The sequence below is a fragment of the Euleptes europaea genome, chromosome 10 (assembly GCF_029931775.1).
Source record: "Euleptes europaea isolate rEulEur1 chromosome 10, rEulEur1.hap1, whole genome shotgun sequence".
Taxonomy (NCBI): Eukaryota; Metazoa; Chordata; class Lepidosauria; order Squamata; family Sphaerodactylidae; genus Euleptes; species Euleptes europaea.
This window is the reverse complement of record NC_079321.1, coordinates 47,355,749-47,378,558: the sequence shown is the minus strand read 5'-3', so window position 1 is coordinate 47,378,558 and position 22,810 is coordinate 47,355,749. Positions and strand designations below refer to the sequence as shown.

General features: G+C 42.0%; 1 protein-coding gene across 1 annotated transcript in view; it reads right to left on the bottom strand.

Moving 5' to 3' along the window:
* Nucleotides 1–22,563, bottom strand: part of CD109 (CD109 molecule) — a 95,301-nt gene extending 72,738 nt beyond the window's left edge. The window contains exons 1-4 of the mRNA XM_056856180.1: nt 22,478–22,563; nt 20,417–20,577; nt 4,931–4,959; nt 477–707 (exon numbers count right to left, since the gene is read on the bottom strand). Of these exons, the coding sequence (XP_056712158.1) occupies nt 477–707; nt 4,931–4,959; nt 20,417–20,577; nt 22,478–22,563 (507 nt within the window). The remainder of the gene's footprint in view (nt 1–476; nt 708–4,930; nt 4,960–20,416; nt 20,578–22,477) is intronic.
* Nucleotides 22,564–22,810: the final 247 nt, after the last annotated feature.

Genomic DNA, 22,810 nt, shown 5'->3' with positions numbered 1-22,810 from the left:
TCAGAAAGACCAATGTAGCTTTTTAACCAACCTGTTTTGATTTCTTTCTGTCACAACATCTAGCTATCTGTTTTTATCATGCCCTTTCTTCAAGAAGCTACAAATGGTATACATGTTCCCCTCCCCCCGCCACTTTGTCTTTACAACAACCTTGTGAGGTAGGTTAAGCTCAGAGAAAGTGTGACTGGGCCAGAGTTATCCAGTGAGCTTCATGGTACAAAAAAGGGACCTAAACCCAGGTTTCCCATGACCTAGTCCAACACTCTACACTGCATTGGCGCCTTAGCAGTATGTGACAAACTGTGTAATGTAGCCTCAGTTCTCTTTTGAAAAGAAAAGGACTGATTTCTGAGCAAAGAATCATCAGGAGTACTTAATCTCTGCCCACCAGTTTCTTGTTCAAACTTGACCCCTTCTGAAACAGGAAAAACATTGGGGTTTCTACTTTTAACAAATAATTTAATGCCTGTACTTACCCGAATATATAAATTTACTAAAGCATTGAGTGGTTTGAGGTCAGGATGCAACGTAACAATCCGTATTTTTACATCTTGCCCTGGTTTGTACATAGACTTATCCGTCTGGATGAACACTGAGAAGCTCTTATGTTCAAATGAAAGGTCTGTACTGTTAGAAAACAACAGTGCACCCTCTGCATACCCTTTCAGTAGCAAACTATAATCACCAGTAGGACTGCCCAGCGGGAGCTGGAAGAAAAAAGAAAGAACAGTTCACCATGTTGAGATTTCTTAAAAGATTCTGAATACACAGACATAATTAACACAATGAATAATCAAAACGCACAAAAATAAAAGGTTAAAACTACAGTGATATCACAACTCCCCTCACAATGTTATCGTTTGATAGCCAATAAGGTGTTTCATAAACATATTATATATCATAAACGTAACATGTCAACAACTTGAACATGAATGAAGGGAGAATTCTATTTTTCGTGCTGAGATAGCAACACCGCATACTTTGACTTTGCATTCCTGATTCTTGCTCTGGTAAGACTACTTCCATTCCAACAGTCACTGCATAACTATCTCAACCTTCCAATTTTCGTTAAATAGCCTCTAGTTCAAAGTGATCTCCTGATAGTGCAGGCACATATTTGTGTATTGTGTAAGGGATGATTTATTCTAGGCTTCTGCTTTTTTATTTATTTACTAATCTTACCTATGGCTTTATCCAGCATTAGCCATCTAACATAGACCACTGATGCATGGCTGCTTTCTCGAGGTCACCCTGTCGTCCGCTTCGGGGCTTTGCTTTGATTATGCTTGCATTTTCCAACATCAGAGGTTGTCTCCCTGTCCCTGTGTGCTTTCTGGATGCTAAACACAAATCCAGAAAACGTGGGCAAAACACGAAAACACGCAGGGAAAGTGAGGCAACCTCTGACGGTAGGAAAATGCAAGCATAATCAAAGCAAAACCCCAAAGTAGTCAGCACTGTGACCACGAGGAAACAGCCATGCATAAATGGCCAAAGTCTGTGTTGGTTTAATGAAAATGGTGCTGTGGTCTTATCTGCTAATGTTTGCAGGCCTTACATCTGCTTTTACAACAATCTGCTGTGTTTTTTTCCAGCAGCTCAGCTCATACAAAGATAAGTGAATCACATTAAGAGAGGAAGATAAAAGCCTCTTGGATATTTTGCCTCTCAGTTACTTTCAAGAACTTTCTAAGGCTGTGTTCACAAAGATGTTTTGCTCTATCTTATCTTCCTAACCACAGCAATGTTCTCCAGAGTGTCCACATGAGGTCGCCATGCAGCAATTTGACTCAAAGGGCTGCATTAGATGCTATCTCGGCAAATGGTTGTTCCCAAACCCAACGTAAGAAAATGCTTATGGAGAGAATCAGCGAGCAGGGGAAATTGTGTGAATTCCTAGCCCCTTCTATGCCTGCCAATGCACTCCAACAAATACCCACCAAATATCTTAAATTTTTTCTGATATATAGCCTTGCTCTGGCTTCCAAGTGAAGTTTGAAAGAAAAAAAACCAGTTGGGGTCATTTGCAGAGTGGAACTGGCAGTCAGGGAAAAGATTTAGCACCTCCTATCCACACAATCATCCCTTTCCTTCCCTCCATATTAGTGTTGTGAAGGAAACACCGGTTGTGGAAAATCTTTATTTGTGTTGTACATCTACCTCAGCCCTATGTCCAACTGACTATCTCTGTCACAGGAATGTATGCCAATTCTCTTCCAAGAAAGTGGGATCAGGATAACATGCCAGGGGCTCCAGTCCTATGTGGCACTGTGTTACCACAACAAATAACAGAATCCATTCCAAGAACCGCTGGTTGAGGACAGCAACTCGTAAGGTCTCAGACCCATACGATTCAACTCCATCACCAGCACTGGCAAACCTGTCCCTATCAGGCAGCAGGGTCAAGCCCTTTCCTCAGGACAGGGATTCATTGGGGGTGACAAACTGCAAGGAATCTTACAAATCCTTTCACATATCTATTACCAAGAAAGGAATGAAGTGGCCTGTGCAGCTTCCATTTCCTCAGGAAAAAAGAGTGGCCCTTTGATAGAAGAACATGCTACTTGCAACAGGAATTCTTCCACTCAGAGAAGGTGCTAGACAACCCCTACCTGCCCTACACCAATCCTCCTCCTGCTGCTGGAGAGAGGCAGGAGAAAACACCTCACAGAAACGATTCTCCCACTTCACACAGGGTGACTCTAAAAAGAGAAGAGTACACAAGTTTCCTCCCTTTCCAGAAGCCGTCTGACATGGGTACAGGGCAACATCCTAAACCCTTCACTTTGTACAGGGCTTCTAAAAAAACAAGAAGCATTTGTATTTCAGTTATGACCCACATATCTGAAGGAAAACAGAGTTGCGCTTATCTGTAACTGCTGTTCATCGAGGTCTTCTGTGCAGATACACACCAAAGGTTTTTTTCCTAGCTTTAAGCCTAGTGAGGGGATGCCCCTCCCCTCTGGAGCAAGTGGGACAGCTTCCCACTGAAACCTTCATGTGTTCCTGGGCAGGGCATCTCCCTACCGTCCCTGCCTGCCACCGCCAGCCCCAACAAAGGTCTAGGCAGAACAGTAAGAGAGATCATAGCGGGGCAGGAGGGAGGGAATGTGTGTTTGCACCAAAGACCTCAATGAACAGCAGTTACAGGTAAGTGCAGCTCTGTTTTCATCTTCGGTCTTCAGTGCAGCCCCACATTGGGATTTTAGCAAGCTACTTGCACCAAAGGCGGATGGTGGCCATCTTACTGGAACAGTACATGTAGTACGGCCTTCCTAATTTCTGCATCTTTCCTTCACTGCAGGGCATAATGTTTGACAAACATGTCTTTACTTGACCAAGTCACAGCTGTGCAGATCTCCTTCAGGGGTACCCTACTGTGGAATGCGGCTGAATATCCTTGAGCCCTAACCAAGTGTGCTTTAACCCCTAGAGGACAAGACTTGTCGGCTGACCTATAGGCAGTGGAGATAGCCGTGACCACCCACTGAGCTATCCTCTGGAATGAAGCAGCTTTTCCCTTCTTTGGGCCAGAAAAACAAATAAGAAGTGATCTGTTGATTCTAAAGGGTCTTGACCTGTCTATGTAATACAGAATTGCTCTTCTTACATCTAGCAACATCTGCTCTGGAAGACGGGTTTGAAAAAACACAGGAAGAATAACCGCCTGTGAGAGGTGGAACTGCAATACCACCTTGGGTAAAAACTCCAAGCTAGGGTGGATAACCACCCTCTCATTAAACACCTTCAAGAATGGGGGGGGGGGGTCTACCCTAAGAGCTGCTAGTTCGCTAACCATCCTAGTAGATGTTAGAAGGGTCATCTGAGACATGTTCCACCCGAGGGGCATGTTGAGCTCCAAGTCAGAGAAGGAGTGGGCTGGGGATTCCTTACGAAGCGAGGGTGTTCTTGGTGGCACCAGGATCACTTTGGGCTCTGGAGACTCAACCAGGCATACAGGAGGGGAAGGTGCTCTATTAGCAGGGCTCTTGTGGGGCCTAGGCTGCTTGGTCTTCTCCTTGTGCTTAGTCTTTTCACAATGCTTCTTAGCAGGTGGTTCCAAACTAGCACACTCATGATCCAGGTGTTTGATAGAAGTCGCAGGCTTCATATCCGAGGAAGGTTGGGTATCCACCAAATCCGAGTGTCTCGGGGTCAACTGAACCGAGGTGGAACTGAGGTGAGCTTTCTGTATCGGAACCACTGGAACCAACTGGACTGACGGTGGTCTCTGCAGGGTTCCTGAGCCTATCTTGGGTGGAGGCGAGATCAGAGCATTCTTCCAGAGGGCAGCTTTCAATCTGGCAGCTCGGTCAGACTGCGCCTTCGGAGTGAAACGCCGGCAAACCTTACAAGCCGTCACATTATGGCCCTCGCCAAGGCACAAGAAGCATAGGTTGTGTTCGACAGAGTGGGTCATTTTGGTCCCACATCTCAAACACTTTTTAAACAGGGCCTTAGACAACATCGCTAGGCACCGTCGAATATAAGATCTATTAAGAACCATGGGCTAAGCACCAGTATTGAAAAGAGGCCTGGATCGTAACAACAAAAAGGCTAGACCAGCTAGGGCTGTCTCAGCCTGGAGTTAGAAAAATAGGTTGAGGAACTCACTGAGTGGCTGCTGGCACAGTAAATTTCCAAGAAAACGCTAGGGAAATGCTAGGAGTGTTCACTATCGACGGCAGCAAAGAAGGAACTGGAGGGAGAGGGATGCCCTGCCCAGAAGCATGTGACAGTTTCGGCAGGAAGCTGTCCCGCTCACTCCAGAGGGGAGGGACATCCCCTCAGTAGGCTTAAAGCTAGGGAAAAAACTAAAATAACTTGTGCTATTCACAAAACTAAAATGTCATGAAGATTAAAAAGATATAGCATCAATTCAGGAAACATTTTCTACAGATTTTTAGTACTTCAGAAAGATAATACTTACAGCTGGAAGGACAAGTGTCCCAAACGAATCTGTATTTAAAAAGAAGAGAAAAAAATTAACCCTGCTTCCTATATCCAAATGGCTTTCTAGCCCTGAAGTACATCTCCAAAACACTGTATTTATATAATGATTTATTTGGGCGGGGTTTTTTTATGCAGCCTCTCCAGAATCCTGCTTAACACCACTGACGATTAAAATAATAAATTATCAATAGGAAAACAAACAAACCATTAAAAGGAGCCCAGGGGCACAAAACAGCATAAAACAAACCTCAGGCCAGAAGCAGATCATAAAACTGGAAAGCTACGGCGGCTAGACTAGTACTGGCAGGATCTTGGAAACAGGAGGATATTCCAGATTTGGAAAAGTGGCAACAAAAGATGGACGAATTTGCGGTGATGGCCAGACTGACCAGCTTGATGAAAGAGAAGAAAACTGAAGAATCCCAAAAGAAATGGGAATGTTATTTTGATTATGTTAAATTGAAAGGATAGATTGTTAGATATAAGGATCAGCTTATAAAATTTACTATATAGTATAGAAGGAATTTATTAGCTAAAATGTAGAATATAAGAACAATGTATAAGATGTTTGAAATGTAAGATGAAATAGACTCCCCAAAGGAGTGCAAATTGTGTGAATGTATGTGTATATAATTTGTTTGTTTTTTCTTGAAAATGTTAATATCTTTTTTACAAAAAACTGGAAAGCTTAAACTCTTGAGCCCTAACACATTTGTAAACAAATATTCAACCACTGTGTTACCCTTGTCGTGGTGAGCTTTTGCCACAAACAAACATTAACCAAGGACATAATTTCTGTGTAGCAGGATAGTTTGAAATTGTCACAGGACTCCCCTAAAACAAAGGGAAATTTAGGAATTTCAGCCATAAAACAGGGCCATTTTCTCCTCTAGACTGACCTCCACTGTCACTCCTGTACCTGGACAACAGAATAAGGCAAAGCTCTCCCTCTTTCTCTTTCCTTGTTGTGTCTTTCTCTGTCCATCTTCTCTACTACTACATTTACAGTGCAACCCGGTCAAGGGAAGTTTGTACAGTCGCAGGTGTCCTCCACTCACCGGTGGCTGCACCTCCCAGTAGCCTACCCACACTGCCGAGGGAGCTCCCAGGCCTCTAGACAAGAGCAGGCCATGTGGGCAGATTTATGGTTTTAAGTATCTCTAAGCAAGATAAGATAGGGAACACATGCCTGCTGGACTAAGACTCTGAACTATTTCTTACTGAGGCAGTAAACCAGTGCCTAGGGTGGAAACCAGCAGACTGGAGAAGGATTGCACCTCAGTGGCTGAGTTCAATCCCTGGCATCTCCAGTCAACATGATCTCAGATAGCAGGAGTTGGGAAAACACTCTTCGCTGCCTAAGACCCAGTAAGTGCAGATGACACTAGATGGACCAGTTGTTGGACCCAGGCTGCCTCATATGTTCTCACTGCAAGTGGGATTCATATGGCTGCAATGATCTTCCATTCAAAAATACTTTCTGTGCATAGATAACTAGCATGGCAGGGAAAAAGCTGTGCTGGAAGTCTTCTTCCTGATCTATAATTTTTCTGTGCATGGCACTCAATCATGTGACCACCATTTCCAGTCTAATGCTCCCAGACAAAGGTTTGCCACCTCTAGTGACAATTAGGCTAAATTACAGCAAAGTAGATTTGCGTTTTTAATATCTTCATTTCAGCCTCATAAATTACTAGTTCTTTCATTGTGAATCAATTATACATTCTTCATCTTCCCTAAGGAACAAGAACTGATAATTTAAATACTGCTTTTTGCTTTGTAGCCAATGTCACTTCTCATTTTAATTGTTTATAATGACAGCAGTAAGATTGTAATTACAATTGTTTACAAATTAGCAGTAGCATATTCTGCTACAGAGTGAAACACAGTACCTTCCCCCCCAAAAAAGAGTTGATAATTTACAATTTATTTATGAAAGCTGTAAGACAACATGAAGTTATTAATTAAGCTGGAAGGAGAAAGTAAAAAAATCTTAAAAGGAAAGTAGCCTGGATAGTGCTCATATGGGACACAGCCTGGTACTACAGCTACATTTCACATCTGAAAAAAAGAACCTGAAATGCAGCAGGTTGAAAATGGTCTAACAGGGAAGGGGCAAATCCAGTACATCAGTTTTGCCAAAGGAAGGCTCTGTATCTTCAACACCGGGGCTACACCCCATCCAATAGAGGTATATCATACTATTTTCTCTGACTGAGGTATTACAGAAAAATTGAAGAAAAGGTAAAAAATGACACTTTTTGCCTGATTATGCAGGAACATTTTGTGACGCTATTGCAACCCATGCCAATATTGTGGACCTAGGGAGCTCACTGAGCATGAGCAGTTAGGCACGTTACTAACTGCAAGCCCCCCCTCCCAGTTGGGCTTGCAATGAAGAGGGAAGCCCAGAGTTCAATTGAGGGGATTAATAATTTTCCTTTGCAGGTCAGACTGGAGAAAGTCTGCAGCAGCCTCAGCAGGATTCATCAAGAACATAGAGGGAAGAAACAGCCCTGCACTTTGAATTAAAGTTGTGGAGTTTTCTTTCTTCCCCTTTTTTATTATTGGGAATTGTATGTTGTTCACCAATGTTCTGAGTGCCCTTCCTGAAGGGCACTGAAGATTTTGTATTCTTTAGTGTGGCTATGTTTATAGTCATGATTTAGTTACTTCAAGTTGCATAAGTTGTACTGTTTATATTAAATCTTTGCGACCTTATAATTTTGAAGCAATTTCACATTTGTTCAGTGTTTCACAAGGGGTGCTGTCGTTTAATTGAATTTTGAACCTCCCCCCTTATCCTCTAATAGGGATTTGTGTAACTAGGATTGTGCTGGGTTACACTATATTTTCATTACTTCCTGTTAATCTGTGCACTCAAACCACAAGAAGCATGTGAATACTAACACAAGTAGTGGTTGGTCTCTTTTTTTCCTTATTAGATTTGAGTTTTACATTATTGTATTTTGACCTGTACTTGCATTTGTTAGTGCTTTTGTCCCACTGGAGTTTTTTCCATGCCTCCTAAGTAAAATATCTGCATACTGAGCATCCGTATACTGCATCTGTATACTGCATCTAGGAGCCCCGTGGCGCAGAGTGGTAAACTGCAGTACTGCAGTTCAAGCTCTGCTCACGACCTGAGTTCGGTCCCAACGGAAGTTGGTTTCAGGTAGCCGGCTCAAGGTTGACTCAGCCTTCCATCCTTCTGAGGTTGGTAAAATGAGTACCCAACTCGCTGGGGCTAAAGGGAAGATGACTGGGGAAGGCACTGGCAAACCACCCCATAAACAAAAGTCTGCCTAGGAAACGTCGGGATGTGACATCACCCCATGAGCCAGGGGTTACCTTTATACTGCATCTAAAGAAGTGGGCTTTAGTCAATGAAAGTGTATGGTAGAATACAATTCTGTTAGTCTTTAAGGTGCCTCTATTTGTGAATAATATACTTGCAATAGATGTTATCAATATATTGTTGCAATGGGTTTAAATTCTTGTATGTAATAAAGTTAATACAAGTTGCATCACAAGATATTCCTGTGAGAAGTGAGCCAACTTTGTATAATGAGTGTTGCATCTTACAAATCCTTGCTAATTAAATATCCATGGATCAAACTAGCCATGCATGTCTCTCCCACGGCTTTTTTGAAAGCTGCTGGGGAGAGGGGGCACAGATTCAAATTGGAGCCATAATATGAGGGAGGTGGTTTAAATTCTTCTCTCCCCCCCTCCCCCCGAACATCAATTTTCTCACTGCAGTACTGACCCACCCCAGCTGCTATTTATCCTGTGGAGAAAACATATCAATTCCTCTGCAGTATGATGTTAGCCCCTTAATTTTTACCAAAAACAGTCAACAAAAACCTTTCTACAGCTGCTTCAGCACAGAAGTGTTGCTCTGCCTTGCCTCCCAAACTGGAGCACAGGGTGGGGCGGGAGAGAAGTACATCATTGGGCAATGGTCCACTTTTTAGGTTTCCCCCTGCTTTGCTGCAATCTTTCCCAACCTTCCTTTCCAGAAAGATCTGGAAGGTGTTGATTTTTGAACCTTCCTGACCACATCAGCACCATTTTCACTATGCTGAGCTTTTAAAATTGTGCACCAATTTCCACATATAGAAAAATTGTGCTTTAATTCCATCATGGCTACTTCCTCTCTGATTTTGTCAAGAGATCTGTTATTATTTTTATTTTGACCATTGCCATAATGGCCAGGCAGCTTAGGTTTCCGTTTTGTTAAACAAAGCCCTTTAGATCTTATCTTACACATGGAAAACACTGCTGCAGAGGCGGGGGGAATCACCTGCAATCCAACCAAATTATTGGCAGTAGTAGAATAGAAGAAGCTACTTACAGCAGTGGTTACTAAGTCAAGGCAAATATCTGTGCCAAAATGTCAAGTATTCTAATGCAAAGGGGTCTACAGTCTGTCTTTCTTTGTTACATGGCTGTGAAAGATTCTGAGGACATCTGCTTGAACCTTTTGGACAAGGTCTCATAATATGAGGAACCATAACAAAAATGTAAGAACAAATTCCAAACTTTCAAGCAGAAAAGATAAGCAACATCAGGCCTTGGTCTTATTGAAAACTTGGGAGCTTAAGAACGTCAACCTGGCCAAGTTTTAGACTTTGTTTTTAATCTTTAAAGCAATCTCACCAGCGAAGTGGAAAATAATCATGTACTCAAATGAATTTTCCCATGTCCTTACTGTTGAACTTAAGATTAAAGCCAATTAAACATAATAAAAACTTCATTCACAATGATCTAAAGATACTCTTAATAAAGAATACAATATAACTCCTTTTTATCCTGAAACTGCTGATGTGTTGCAGAATTATATTTCACAGTGTTGCATTTGGAATTATAATTAAGAGCCATTACTTAAATGACATAAGTTCTATACAAAAAGCTCATCGGTAGGTTAGATATTCTGTTGACTGCAATGTTATGGATTCTTTCATGAGCCTCTTTTGCAGCAGAATCCAGCTTTAACTAACGTATGCCTAACTAAAGGATTGTCTGATTGGTGGACAAAGGGATGGAGAGTTCCGAGCCTTTTCCCAATCACTCCACCCTACTTTCTCCTTCCCTACTCCCCACCCTCCCATCCATCAAAGCCATTGCCTCAGGCAGGGGTGTCAAAAGTGAATCCATCTTGAAGGGTATTTTCCAGCCTAGTTCTTTCCCTGACTCTCCGCAGGTGTTAGTTACCCCACACACACAGTGGCTAACTTTCAAGCACATGTTCTCAAGCCTGCTAAATTATTCAGCTGTGGATCTGGTATAGGAGGGGGAACCTGCTCCTACCCTGGAAAGTTCCATGAATCCCTATGATTGGTTGAGGAGGTCAGGATGGAGGTTATGTTCAGCTTTTGTCTATAACAGTAGCTCAAGAGAAGAATCCTTTATTCCTGTACCTTTCCCCTCCTACACTTCCTTGCTACCAGGAAGATATTTGTATTACGCTCTGGAAACTCTTTGCCTTATGAAACAACTGTGCAGTGTTAGGATTCCAGTAAGTAAGATAGGTAGTCAGCGTTATTATTTTTTGTGCATTCTACTGTCGTTGAACTATATGACTTGTTTTTAACATCGTTTTTAAATTTCTTCAATAAAGCTTTATTTTGATTTATGGTGTGCGTTACTCAGGGAGTTACAGGTACCAAACCCAGCCATGACAATGGGCCAGTCTTGTTTTGTCAAAAATGGCCTGCCTCCTTCTGTTCCCCCAAATCAAACAGTCTCTTAAATCCTGAGAATATATGGACAGATCCCCTTTCTCCCAATCCAGAAGCTCTATTCAAAAAGGGAGTAGGAAAAGAAGCAATGCTGTAAGTAGCTGATTCACTCTTGGCTGTTCCTGAACCTAGTTACAGAGGGCTTCTCCCCCCCCCCCCAAAAAACCCACAATGCACTGTGAGACATGGAAATGAAGAATCTGTGTTGGGTTTTGGTCACAGTGGTGTGTCAGGGAATGCTGGAAATTGACAGATAAAGACATCTTGCAGTCTGCAAGCAGAGATTCATGTTACCATCTGCTCTAGAAAATCACGCCCCCCTTTTCAAGACTCAGTCCAGTGTAAGAAGCAGCATCAAAGATCCCATCACAGCATTCTACTCCATGAGTGATTTCACTACCTCTGTGACAAATGCCAGCTCCGTTATGAAGTACCCATCATAGCCAAAGCAACATAAAAATGTCACACTGCTCACTGAAGTGAGGGATATTCTAACCCATGATGGTGCCCTGAGACAAGGCTCTACTGCTTATCTCTCCCTTTCAGTTGTATGCAACTAATGGTTGTTCTCCTAGCTACAATAATCAAATGGAATGGGATGTGTACTTGACAGGAAAGCAGAATCTCTCACTACAGTCTGAGGTTAACACTCCCATCCCAAAGCAGGAAGAGAGACTCCAGGACAATCATTAAAGAATACTTGATTGTTCCAAGATCATGATCCTAAAACAAATCCCTCTTTAGTTACTATGGCTCTGAGCATAGCAGCGGCAAGGAGTAGGTTTATTATTCAAACTTGTCAGGGCTTGGGACCTAAGCAGGGTTGGGCACAGTCCGTACATGGATGGGAGACCACCAAGGAAGACTGGGATGGCTACACAGAGGAAGGCAATGGCAAAACATCTCTGCTCATCTCTTGCTAAGAACATGCCATGGAAGGGGTTGCCATGAGTCAACTGCGACTAGACAGTGTGTTCTTCCTAAGAGAGACTATCAGTATAAGTAGGTGAAAGATTGTGTACTTTTTAAACTTTTTATTTATTTTAGATGCTCCAAGTGTTCATAGACATTTAAATGCACAAACATACTTGAGCCTGGCAAGGGGGTTATAGAAGTTTTTATAACCTGATTTGTTGATTTCTTTGAAGCCCAAATTAGCAAAAGAAAATAGAAGAAGAAGAGTTGGTTTTTATATGCTGACTTTCTCTACCATTTAAGGAAGAATCAAACTGGCTTACAATCACCTTCCCCTCCCCACAACAGACACCCTGTGAGGTAGGTGGGGCTAAGAGAGTTCAGAGAGAACTGTAACTAGCCTAAGGTCACCCAGCTGGCTTCATGTGTAGGAGTGGGGAAACAAATCCAGTTCACCAGATTAGTGTCCGCCGCTCTTGTGGAGTGGGGAATCAAAACTGGTTCTCCAGATCAGAGTCCACCGTTCCAAACCACTGCTCTTAACCACTACACCACGCTTCACCTTTCCCTAATAAACATACAATTGTCCACTTAATATTGCCTTCAGGCATCCTCTCTTTGCTTGGGTCTCAAAATTGAGACCATGCTTTCTGGACAACAGCGGTGTTTCTGCATCTCTCCATACCTACAAGTTGTAAGCATGGGTATATAAGCCTAGGGAATCCTCACACATCCTCACTTCCACCTTCTGGATGATCTCTCTGCCTATATACCAGCAGTAAGAGGAAGAACAATGTTGAGAGGCACAGAGTGGTCCACACCTCCAGAACAACTACTTATTTTTCAAGACATACTTTCAAGCTCCTCTCATAGCACCCTAAGGTACTCTGACACACAGTTGGAGACTCACCTTAACTGTTCTTTTTGTTTTCAGAGAAACTAAAATTCAAGCTGCATGAAAAGATATATTTGATCATATAAATGCACTTTCTTCATAGTAAAAAAGGTGTGGCAGGTAAGTTTTTCTTCAGAAATACATCTACAGTAATTTTTAGAACATCAGTCCTAAAGATGTATACATGGTAATAATTCTCTCTGATATTTTCCTGGTAAGTATGCTTATGCCTTCAGCCAAAGCACTGTATCCTTAATCTATTGCGTAAAAACCTGGATCACTGAAGAGTGACATTTAATCAGAAATCCGGAACTTCAGTCACCAGAGGTAACCATATGATTAATTCTGGCAATCAGCAGGGAAAGCTTCTAGTATACTCTACCACAAAGAAAAAATTAGTTTCAGGAGTATATTGTCATCCAATTGAAGTACTTTTGTGGATGTCTTAACTCAGAATTATAGTTTAAGTTTTTTTTCCAAAATTAGACTGGGAATCCAGCAATATCTGAGTCACATGGCAGAGCAGGGATGTAAGCAAGACTATGGCATGTTTGGATTATAATACGAAACTCACTATCAAACCCCATCCCTGTTGCATTGCTGTTCAACATCTTAGCATTCATCAGCATTCTCTTGGCTGCTTTATCATTATTAAGCAAGCAGACAGCTGGCTCAGACAGCTTTTCCAGTGTTTATATGATCATTGCTTGTCTGAGCTTGTTAGCTATTTTCATAGTCACTGTCTGTTTAATACCTCCAGGTTGTGATTTTTCTTTCTTTCTAACCCCCTCCTTAACTCAGAGTCAAGATTTCGCCTTTCACCAAAATAAGCATCAATTATATCAGCCCCCAAGTCTTTGATGTTTCATACTTGTCAGGGATGCTCTAGGCGGATCCTGCAATAAGCAGGGGGTTGGACTACATGGCATGTATGGAGCCTTCCAGCTCTAGGATTCTATATATGATTGCGGCAAGTCACTGTCCTAATAATTTTTTACAAACACTTTAATGCTTTACTCAGAGTATCTTTCTTGCACCTTAGTATGATTCTTCAAGTTCGCAAAATAAAGTTAGCTTTCCCTTTTTAAGGTTTTAAGTGGTAGGTTTCGCCTATGTTTATCCGCCATGATTCAAGAGAAATGTACCAAGTTACTGTATAATGAGAATATCTGAACTTTTGTTAACTTGCAAGAGTAAAAAAATGGTTCAAGATGAAAACAAACTGAGCCACCCACAATTTATGTATCTGTGTGACACCTTCCTTATTCAGGAATGAGTTAAAGAAAACATCCTAAGCAGACTTACGCCCTTCTAAGCCCTGAGACTTCAATGACATGTGCTTATGAAGGCACTGACAGCCATTTCACACATTACCTAACAACCCAGGCTTGCCAGTGAGTGTTCTCACAACAAGAAGTAAAAGCCAGTCCTGGCACGCTGACAAGAGTTCTTGCAATAGACTCATGCTCCAAATACTTTTTTTATTGTAGTAACACTTTTACATGTTTACCTGTCTTAGGTGGATACATTAACAAAATACAATGGGTGGCTCTGCTATTGACTCCTTATAACCATTCCCATGAATTGTACAAGAAGGCTACACCAGTACAATGTCTCATACTGTTGATGAGTCTAAAATGCAAAGGACCAAGGCCTTTCTTTTATACCCAGGCAACTTGGGCTGCATTCAGACACCACAAGCTGGCAGTAAGCGAGATGTGGGCAAAGGCATCTCCTACGCCAGCCTCACATGCACACCTTGCTCCCTCTCCTCCTGTGAAGAATCCCAGTTAGAAACTTACAATGCAGTCCCAGTGGAACACATGAAGCTGCCTTATACTGAATCAGACCCTTGGTCCATCAAAGTCAGTACTACTCAGACCGGCAGTGGCTCTCCAGAGTCTCAGGCAGGGTTCTTTCACATCACCTACATGCCTAGTCCCTTTAAGTGGAGATGCCGGGGATTGAACCTGGGACCTTCTGCATGCCAAGCAGATGCTCGTCCACTGAGCCACGGCCCCTCCCCATAGTTGCACCTAAGTCAACAGAATTCAGTGAGCGGAGAAGGGTGTACCATCGCTTAGGGACTGAACTAGCAGGCTGGTTACACATAAATACAAATGCATGATATTGGGGACAGAAGGGAAGGCAAGCTAACTCACATGCCTGCATTTATCATGGGTAACCAGAGTTAGTTTCTAATTGGGATTCTCTGTAGGAGAGAAGAGGGGGAAAGTAGGAGGAACAAGGTGCACGTTAGAGCCTGGTAACAAGCCAGGCTTCTTGCCCTGCTTTAATGCCTGGATTCGGCTCTATATTTATTTATTTAGGATAGTTCTTTGTTGCCTCTTCAAAGTCCTGCTCAAGGCAGCTTACAATTAAAATCACCACAATACTAAAAACAAGTCATTGAACATAAGTGACGTAAGAACTATTCATAAAATAGAAACAGACCATAAAAAGCTGATAAGATAGAAACCTCTAATTAAAGGCCTGGGTAAAGAGATATGTTTTGACCTTGTCAAAGAACTGATTCCTCTCTATCCCCTACCCTGGGAACCTGAAATAATTCCCCTTCTGGTAGTTTTAATGAAACTATCACCAACAGGCTTTATAGATTCAGCATTATGCATAAGGCAAAAGGCAAGCAGGTGCAATAAAATAACAAAATCTAGCTTCCAAACATACACTTGCACACGTGAAAGCAGGCAGGTTTACAACATCTTCAATCAGCATAAATAACAAAGCAGCAAATAGGAGATGTAGCAAGATGGTCCCTTGCTACTTACTGGTCCTGATGATATTGGACCATGCTTGGAAAAACTTCACCAGATATTTTTTGTTATTTTTTTTGGCCGTCATCACATCTGACTTATGGCAACTCAGTAGGGTTTTCAGGGAAAACCATGGGTGGTTTGCCATTGCCTGCTTCCACATTAGGACCCTGGTATTCCTTGGAGGTCTCCCATCCAAATACTTGCCAGGGTCAACCCTGATAAGCTTCTGAGATCTGATGAAATCAGGCTAGCCTGGGCTATCCAGATCAGGGTGTCAGATGGTTATAGGCTAACTTTATAGTCAGTCATATTTATTGTGCATGGCCACAGGCCGCTCCTTTCCTCATTCGATGGCTTTCTTTGCTTTGATTTTCCTGGCCGCGAGGCCATAAAGTGCCATTTTCCAGGAAACAAAAGGGTAAATATTGGAAAGCAAGAAAATTAGTTTATCGACATCAGATAATAAGTGGAAAGTGGAAATAATATTTGCCAGGAACTTATTCTGAGGTTCGATGTAGAGAGGGCAGGCCAGGATGTAATGGAGTAGATCTTCCACTTAGCTACTGCATATACAGATACGTTGAACCCAGGGTGTTTTTTGAAAAAACGACTGGCAAGATGCTCCGTGGACATAGTTTGAAATTGCAGTGATGTCAGAGCTGCTCTAAGACTATAAGTGTAACTTTATAGAAAACAGGACCACTGACCCCCTGGCCAGTATAACCCAATCAAGAACGGGATCCAAAAGATGATTCTCAAAGAGGAACAAGATTCCCCCCTCCTATCTAACATCTGACTATCTGCTTTGAAATGCAAAGATTCAAGCTTTCATCTTATCTTGGGAACAGCGGAGAGAAGAGTTTGTAAGCACTTAATATGGAACTCTCCCTGTGTTATTTTTTAACACTTGGCTAACACACCAGGAACCAGGCTATAGGTTTAAATGTATATGACATAGCCAAACACTGATGTTTAAACTGTCAGGTTGATTGATAGAGAGGTGACTATCTTTCTTGACAGACCTGGTGCTAAAAGTAAGTAAAGTAGTGGAAAATGTATATGCCACCTCTCCAGAGGCCTAGTCAAGGCAGCTTACAACTAAAACAATAGAACAAAACCATTAAAACACACTGGTGTTGCCCTCAGCGATCCTTCCTACCTGCCCTGTTTTTATTGCTTTTATGTTTATTGATGTATTTTAGCTCTGGTTTTAATGAAGCATTGGGTGTTTTTGGCTGGTTTTAATGGTTTTGAAATATGATTTTATTATGTATGATTTAATTTGTAAGCCACCTTGGTGGCTGCTCTTCTACCACACAAAACAGAGCATCAGCTAGGAGGCAAATGTGTGAACTGGCCCTACTTCTCATTATTTATTTAATGCAGAGGTTAAAACTATCCAAAGGAAGGAAGTAATAGCTTTGGCTGCCAAAGTCCCATTAACATCTTACTATGGAAATGGTACAAAACAAATATAGGCACCATGAAACAGACATGATGTACAGTCCCAAATGTCTTTTCTTCGCACTTTTAAAAAAACCAAACCTAGCCTCAGTTGGCTGCAAGTCTAAGAGAAGCAATGGGAAAGGGGAAAGGAACTGTTTTAATCTTTTCCCTTCCAATCATTTTTTTGGTCAAAATAGTGCACCAAATCTGTTTTTTCTCCTCACAGAGAAGGAAAATGAGCATTTACCTCTTGTCCCTCAAGTGGAAAAGCAGCTAGGGGTATAATGGCCAGAGAGAAAAATATTAAGAGACTTTCCCCTCTTTCTCTCTACCCCCCCCCACACTAGTTCTTCAATTAAACTTAAGTCCTTTTAGGAAGAAAAAGGCATGGTACAAATATCTTAATGAAATAAACACATGCATAAACAGATAAATATGCTCAAAATGTATTTTTGAAGTGCTGGAAAAAGACACATGCATCTGCATTTCATGTCACATTTGGACCTCAAGGAATCTTCTTATAGTCATCTGAAAACTGGTCCTACTCCTCAGAGAACAGAGGGAATCCCAAGTTCTTTTTGAGTTCACAGTCTGAGGGTTTTTTTGTAATGAATCAGAATTTGAACTGGGAGTGGGAGTACAAGTCAGGATGGCTCTTCATTAATTTTTAGCTGTGAGATCTTCTCTTTGTTTGTTATTCCACATAATGAATTCTCCTGCTTTAGATTATTCAAAAGGCTTCCCATGCATTAGCTCAATAACACTGAAAATTAGTTTACTACAGATGGGAGTGGGTGCTAAAGGCTATGTGAATGTCTTCATAAAGCTACTTCATGGCTGAGACTTGTGTTTGCTTGGAAGTGGACTACAAACAGCCTTAGAGCAGGAAAGAAGGCACAATCTAACTTACTTTGTACAAGATGGATTCTTTCAAGGCAAATACACTGTCTCTTCCTTTCCATTCTCTGCCCGCCCAAAAAGCAAGTTACAACCCATCGCATACAAAGCCTGCATTATGTCTGCTCAAAGCTTACATCAAATCAACCTGCAACACAAACCTGTGGCTGCTGACTCAGATAAATTTCACTGATTTACCTGGAACTTCATCCCTAACAAGAGCGTAGAGGATTCCTGCCTTACTCTTCTCCTGAAGAATCTCCTTCACATTATGGAAATTTCCAAATGGTGCACAGTCACCACTCTTCCTCGATTTCTACCAGACATGCAAAGCTTGACAAAGAGTTATTATGGATATTTGCAGAGTTTTTCTACACTATGGGATTACTGTGTAATAAATACACAGATGTGTTATTCATTTCTTGCCAACAATCTTAACATTTTCCTGCAAAGTTGTGTTTCTGTTGTCCAGGTGTCACATTTGACCAACACATAACCCCTGTTCAGTAGTTACATACCTAGCGGTGTGACCAGATACATGCAATCGCCATTTCTTCTGCAAGGGGCAAAGTATGGATTTTCTGCCTCAACACACCCTTACCAGACCCCAGATTAATCCAGGGTCTGGTACACACATTCTGAAGCTGGAATATATGCATGAAAAGGACTACAAATGACAGTGTTTTGTACCTTCCCACATATAGTACATAACAGTAATATGGAATGTAATGAGAGGTATTTAGTGAATATTGTCTACATTTTCTTAATGGTTGTTAGCATAATGTACCCTCCTTCTACCTGATGGTCACATCCTTTTTCATAATTTTGTGGTTCGGTGCTTTATTTCTATACCATCTAACCTTTAAGAAAAAATAGCCAAAATCACCTTCCCTTGCCAAAATGGCCAACATTTTGCAAACCTTTTCTTTCTTTATTTCACTAGTTCTTCTGATGCCATGCCTTCACACCATCCAAAACCAGAGTACATATATAACCCACTATATAGCTCTAAAGATGAATATCTAGAAAAAAAAATATTTCAAACAGTAAACACCATAAAGCTAAAATTTCCTCTTCCAGCAAAGTCAAGTGACCCTTTGGTTTAGAGGGGTTCTTTCTACGTTTGAGACTGTGTGCTGCCCGTCTCCTGCACTGATACACACATTTATCTAGATTTCTTTAAAGAACAAGGAGAACAAGAGCACAACTATAAAGAATGACAATTCCATAAACTATTATTTACTGATGAGAAACAGTATAGTGTAGTGGATAATATGTTAAACCTGGGTTTGCGAGACCTTAGTTCAAATCATTGATTGCTATGCTGGGCAATTAACTCTGTCTCAGAGTTGTTGTAAGGATAACCTCAAGTCCGTTGTGAGGGTAAAATGGTTTGACTTTAGCTAGGGTAACCTGAGCTTCCTGAAGAAACAGTAAAACATAAATGAGGAATAAATATAATGCTACTGAAAATGAACTTTAATTTTGCCTTTCCATGATGCTTCAGGAGGGAAGGTTGCATGGTATAAGGGAGAGGCTATGGCTCAATGGTAGAGCATCTGCATGGCATGCAGAAGGTCCCGGGTTCAATCCCCGGCGTCTCTAGTTAAAGGGACTAGGCAATTAGGTGATGTGAAAGACCTCTGCCTGAGACCCTGGGCAGCCACTGCCGGTCTGAGTAGACAATACTGACTTTGATGAACCAAGGGTCTTATTCAGTATAAGGCAGCTTCATGTGTTCATGTGTATAGCCCGGTCTCATCAGATCTTGGAAGCAAAGCAGGGTCAGCCCTGGTTAGTGTTTAAATGGGAGACCACCACCAAAGAATAACAGGGTTGTAAACCAGAGGAAGACACCGTCAAACCACCTGTTAGTCTCTTGCCTTGAAAACCCCATAAGGGGTTGCCATAAGTCGACTGTGACTTGACAGCGCTTTACACACATGATACTTCAGGAACATTTCAGCTGTGCTCCAGATACTTTGGGTTGTTAAGGTGGACCTTAAGTACCTAAGGAAGATGTGCATTCTGGTTCTATCCCAAGAATTCCAGTTTCAGAAAGGAAAAACACAGGCACTTGAAGTCCTGAAAAGCACAACTCAGATTCTGGGCCACCACCTCAGAATAAACACAGAGCTCAGTTGGCTTTTCTGAAGCAATTCTTCTCACCCAGTTCAACTTTTTTTTTCTACTCCCTTGCCAAGGCTACAAATGTTCTTTCCAGCCACATGACTCTCCTATCCCAAGCATAAATTCTGGGAAAGGGATCTCACTGAGGATTACATTTAAAAGACAGAGCCTGCTAGGGGACAAGTGATGGGCAGGGTCGATAAAGGAACAGGGAGAGCAGGCACCTTATTTTTCAGAAGTTAAGCACTAGCTATACATGTAAACAACTAACAAGTAAACAAATAATTTCACTTACATAAAATGCTGCTAATCACAGTGCTCTTTTCCCCATTTATACACAGATTAGGATATACCTATTTTTGAACTTTTTAAAATTCAGTATACTATGGACAAAGCATCAGAAGCATCCTCTGGCACATTCAAGCCTACCAAATGTATTTATTGTTATTCTTTAAGTTTACATTCTTTACATTTATTACAAGTCTTTAAGGTACCAGAGGACTCTTCTTTTGTTTTTGGTGCAACTGACTAAACATTACTATCCCAATGGAATTCATATTAAAGGCATACAGTGCTAGAATTCCATCTTTATTAACAGAGGCTAATTACTGAAGGAAATACTTTATTTCACATTCTTTAGGACAATGTAGTCACCTCACCTCTTTGAAATACAGCTTCCCCCCATAGTACAGTGTTGTTTTCAATGGCCACCTCTGCTTTTACTGTAACCTCTGGCGGGCTGTTCTTCAACAGAGCTACCCCAATACTCATATTTGTTCCAGGCCTGAAGGTCAAAGGAGCTGTCAACAAGTATCCAGGCCTAAAAAACAAAAGGAACTTAAATTAAAGGTATGGCCCGGCTCATTATTACCGAAGCTGTTGTCCCATAGAAGAAAACAACAGAATATAGTTTTGCTGCTACAAGAATTGTAATAGCTGAAGTTTGGAAGCAAGTGATAAACCTTCAATTCGTGACTGGAGAGGGAAACTATGGATGTATATGAGGATGGCCAAATTAACAGAATTCCTACATGGAAAAGACATGGAAGAATTTAAAAAAACTTGGGCAAAGGCCATCACATATTGGGATAAACTGGCAAAAATGGGTTTTACTATTTTAGTTAGTGAGTTATAGAAACAAGTTTATTTACTTTTTATTATTATTATTATTATTATTATTATTATTAACAACTTTCAAAACTGTTTAGACACTTCTGCGGAAGTCAGGTGATGGGTCACTTTTTAAAGTGGGTGGAGGGTCAAAAGGGAATATCTGCTTTGTTGAACTTTACAACTTTGCATGATTATAACGGATACTCTTTTGTATTTTCTTTTTATTTTTTGTTATTATTGTATTTGTTTGTTTTGTTTTATATTATAAAAATAAAAAAATTACAAACAAAGAAGAAGAAGAAAACAACAGAGTGATTGTTTCCCTTGTTTACTAATCTGAGGCCAAGCTCCCAGGGACGCAGCCAAATTAACAAGCAACGCCAGCATTAAAATATCTGGCGAGAAGTTTTATTAGCATTGTAACTCTGGAGGCCTAGCAAGTCTCAAAAGAGAAAAAAGGACAGTGCTAACAACGTGGGACTTGAAGGAGTGACAAATTTGCCCGCCTAATGATTAAAATCCACAGTGGGTCGCCGTGTTAGTCTGTCTGCAGTAGTGGAAAAGGGCAAGAGTCCAGTAGCACCTTCAAGACTAACAAAAATATTTTCTGGTAGGGTAGGAGCTTTCGTGAGCCACGGCTCACGAAAGCTCCTACCCTACCAGAAAATATTTTTGTTAGTCTTGAAGGTGCTACTGGACTCTTGCCCTTTTCTACTAATGATTAAAGTAATCCCTGAGGAAGGGATCTGCTCATCAGGCCTCTCTGTCCCTGCACATGCAAAAACCACATCTTTGCAACCTGCCATAATGAATCCGCTCCCTCTCCCCCCTCCCCACTCGTTGCTTCTGCAATCACAAGCCCTAAAGCGGATTAGCAATTCCCCCACCGTCCCCCCTCGAGCGTGCACCGAAGAGCTGGGCCACCCAAACTCCTGGGAGCAACAAGACCTCTTGCCAAGCAGCGGAGCCGCGCTTTAAGCGGCCTGTGCCCCAATGCACCGCACTCTGCTCATGGAAGGTGTTGCATCGGATTTGCCACCCTATACTGGTTCCCAACCAGGGGTCCATGGTTAAATTAATAATAATTAATTTATTATGGGTTTATAACAAAGTTATAAACCCATAATAAATTAATATTTTCAATTAAAAGTTCTCTATTATAAATATATATATATATATTCAAATATTACTCTTAAGTTTAATGTTGAACTAACAGTTCTGATTAAAGTTTGTTTTCAAATCCTCGGAATTTTTATTTTGAACCTTGGGGTCCCTGCACCGAGCAAAAAAGTCCTAGTGGTCAAAAAAAGGTTGGGAACCAGATGCACATTTCCCCCCACCCGAATTCTCAAAACTCTGCAGGGGGGCTTATGGTTGAGTTGTGAGAATATGGCTGGGGGGGGGGGAAGTGCATCTAAAGAGTGGCAACTCCGAGGCAAAACCTCCCACGTATAAGTGGCCACTGTTTGCAGCCAAGCCGGGCCTTCTGTCGATGGGCGGCGAGCTAGGGACGACGCCCGCCCTGCTGAGCCCTTCTTTTTCCCACGCTCCGTTCCTCTCCCTTCTCTTCCCCCTCCCCGCACCCCCGGCTCTCTTTGCATTCATACCCGGCGGCGGCGGCCCATGAAACTGCCAAGAGGCACAAGACGAGGCGGGCGGCGGAGGGCTGCCGAGAGCTGGACCGCAGCGGCATCCCGAGCCCGGGAGTTTTGCAACCCGCTTTGCAGAGATGCCGCTTCGCCCTCCTCCCGCCGCAGCTGAGAAGCAGGGAAAGGCGCCGCTTGCAGCGAGGGAGCGGCGGCTTCTTCCCCAAAAGGAAAAGAGCTCCACCCTGTATTGCACCACTGGAGGGGGGGGGCTCTCTTCACGCCCCACGCAGCCTCCCCACTTCTGACCTATCGAAAAGAAGCACGCTGCCTTTCCCAAAACTATCCCCCACC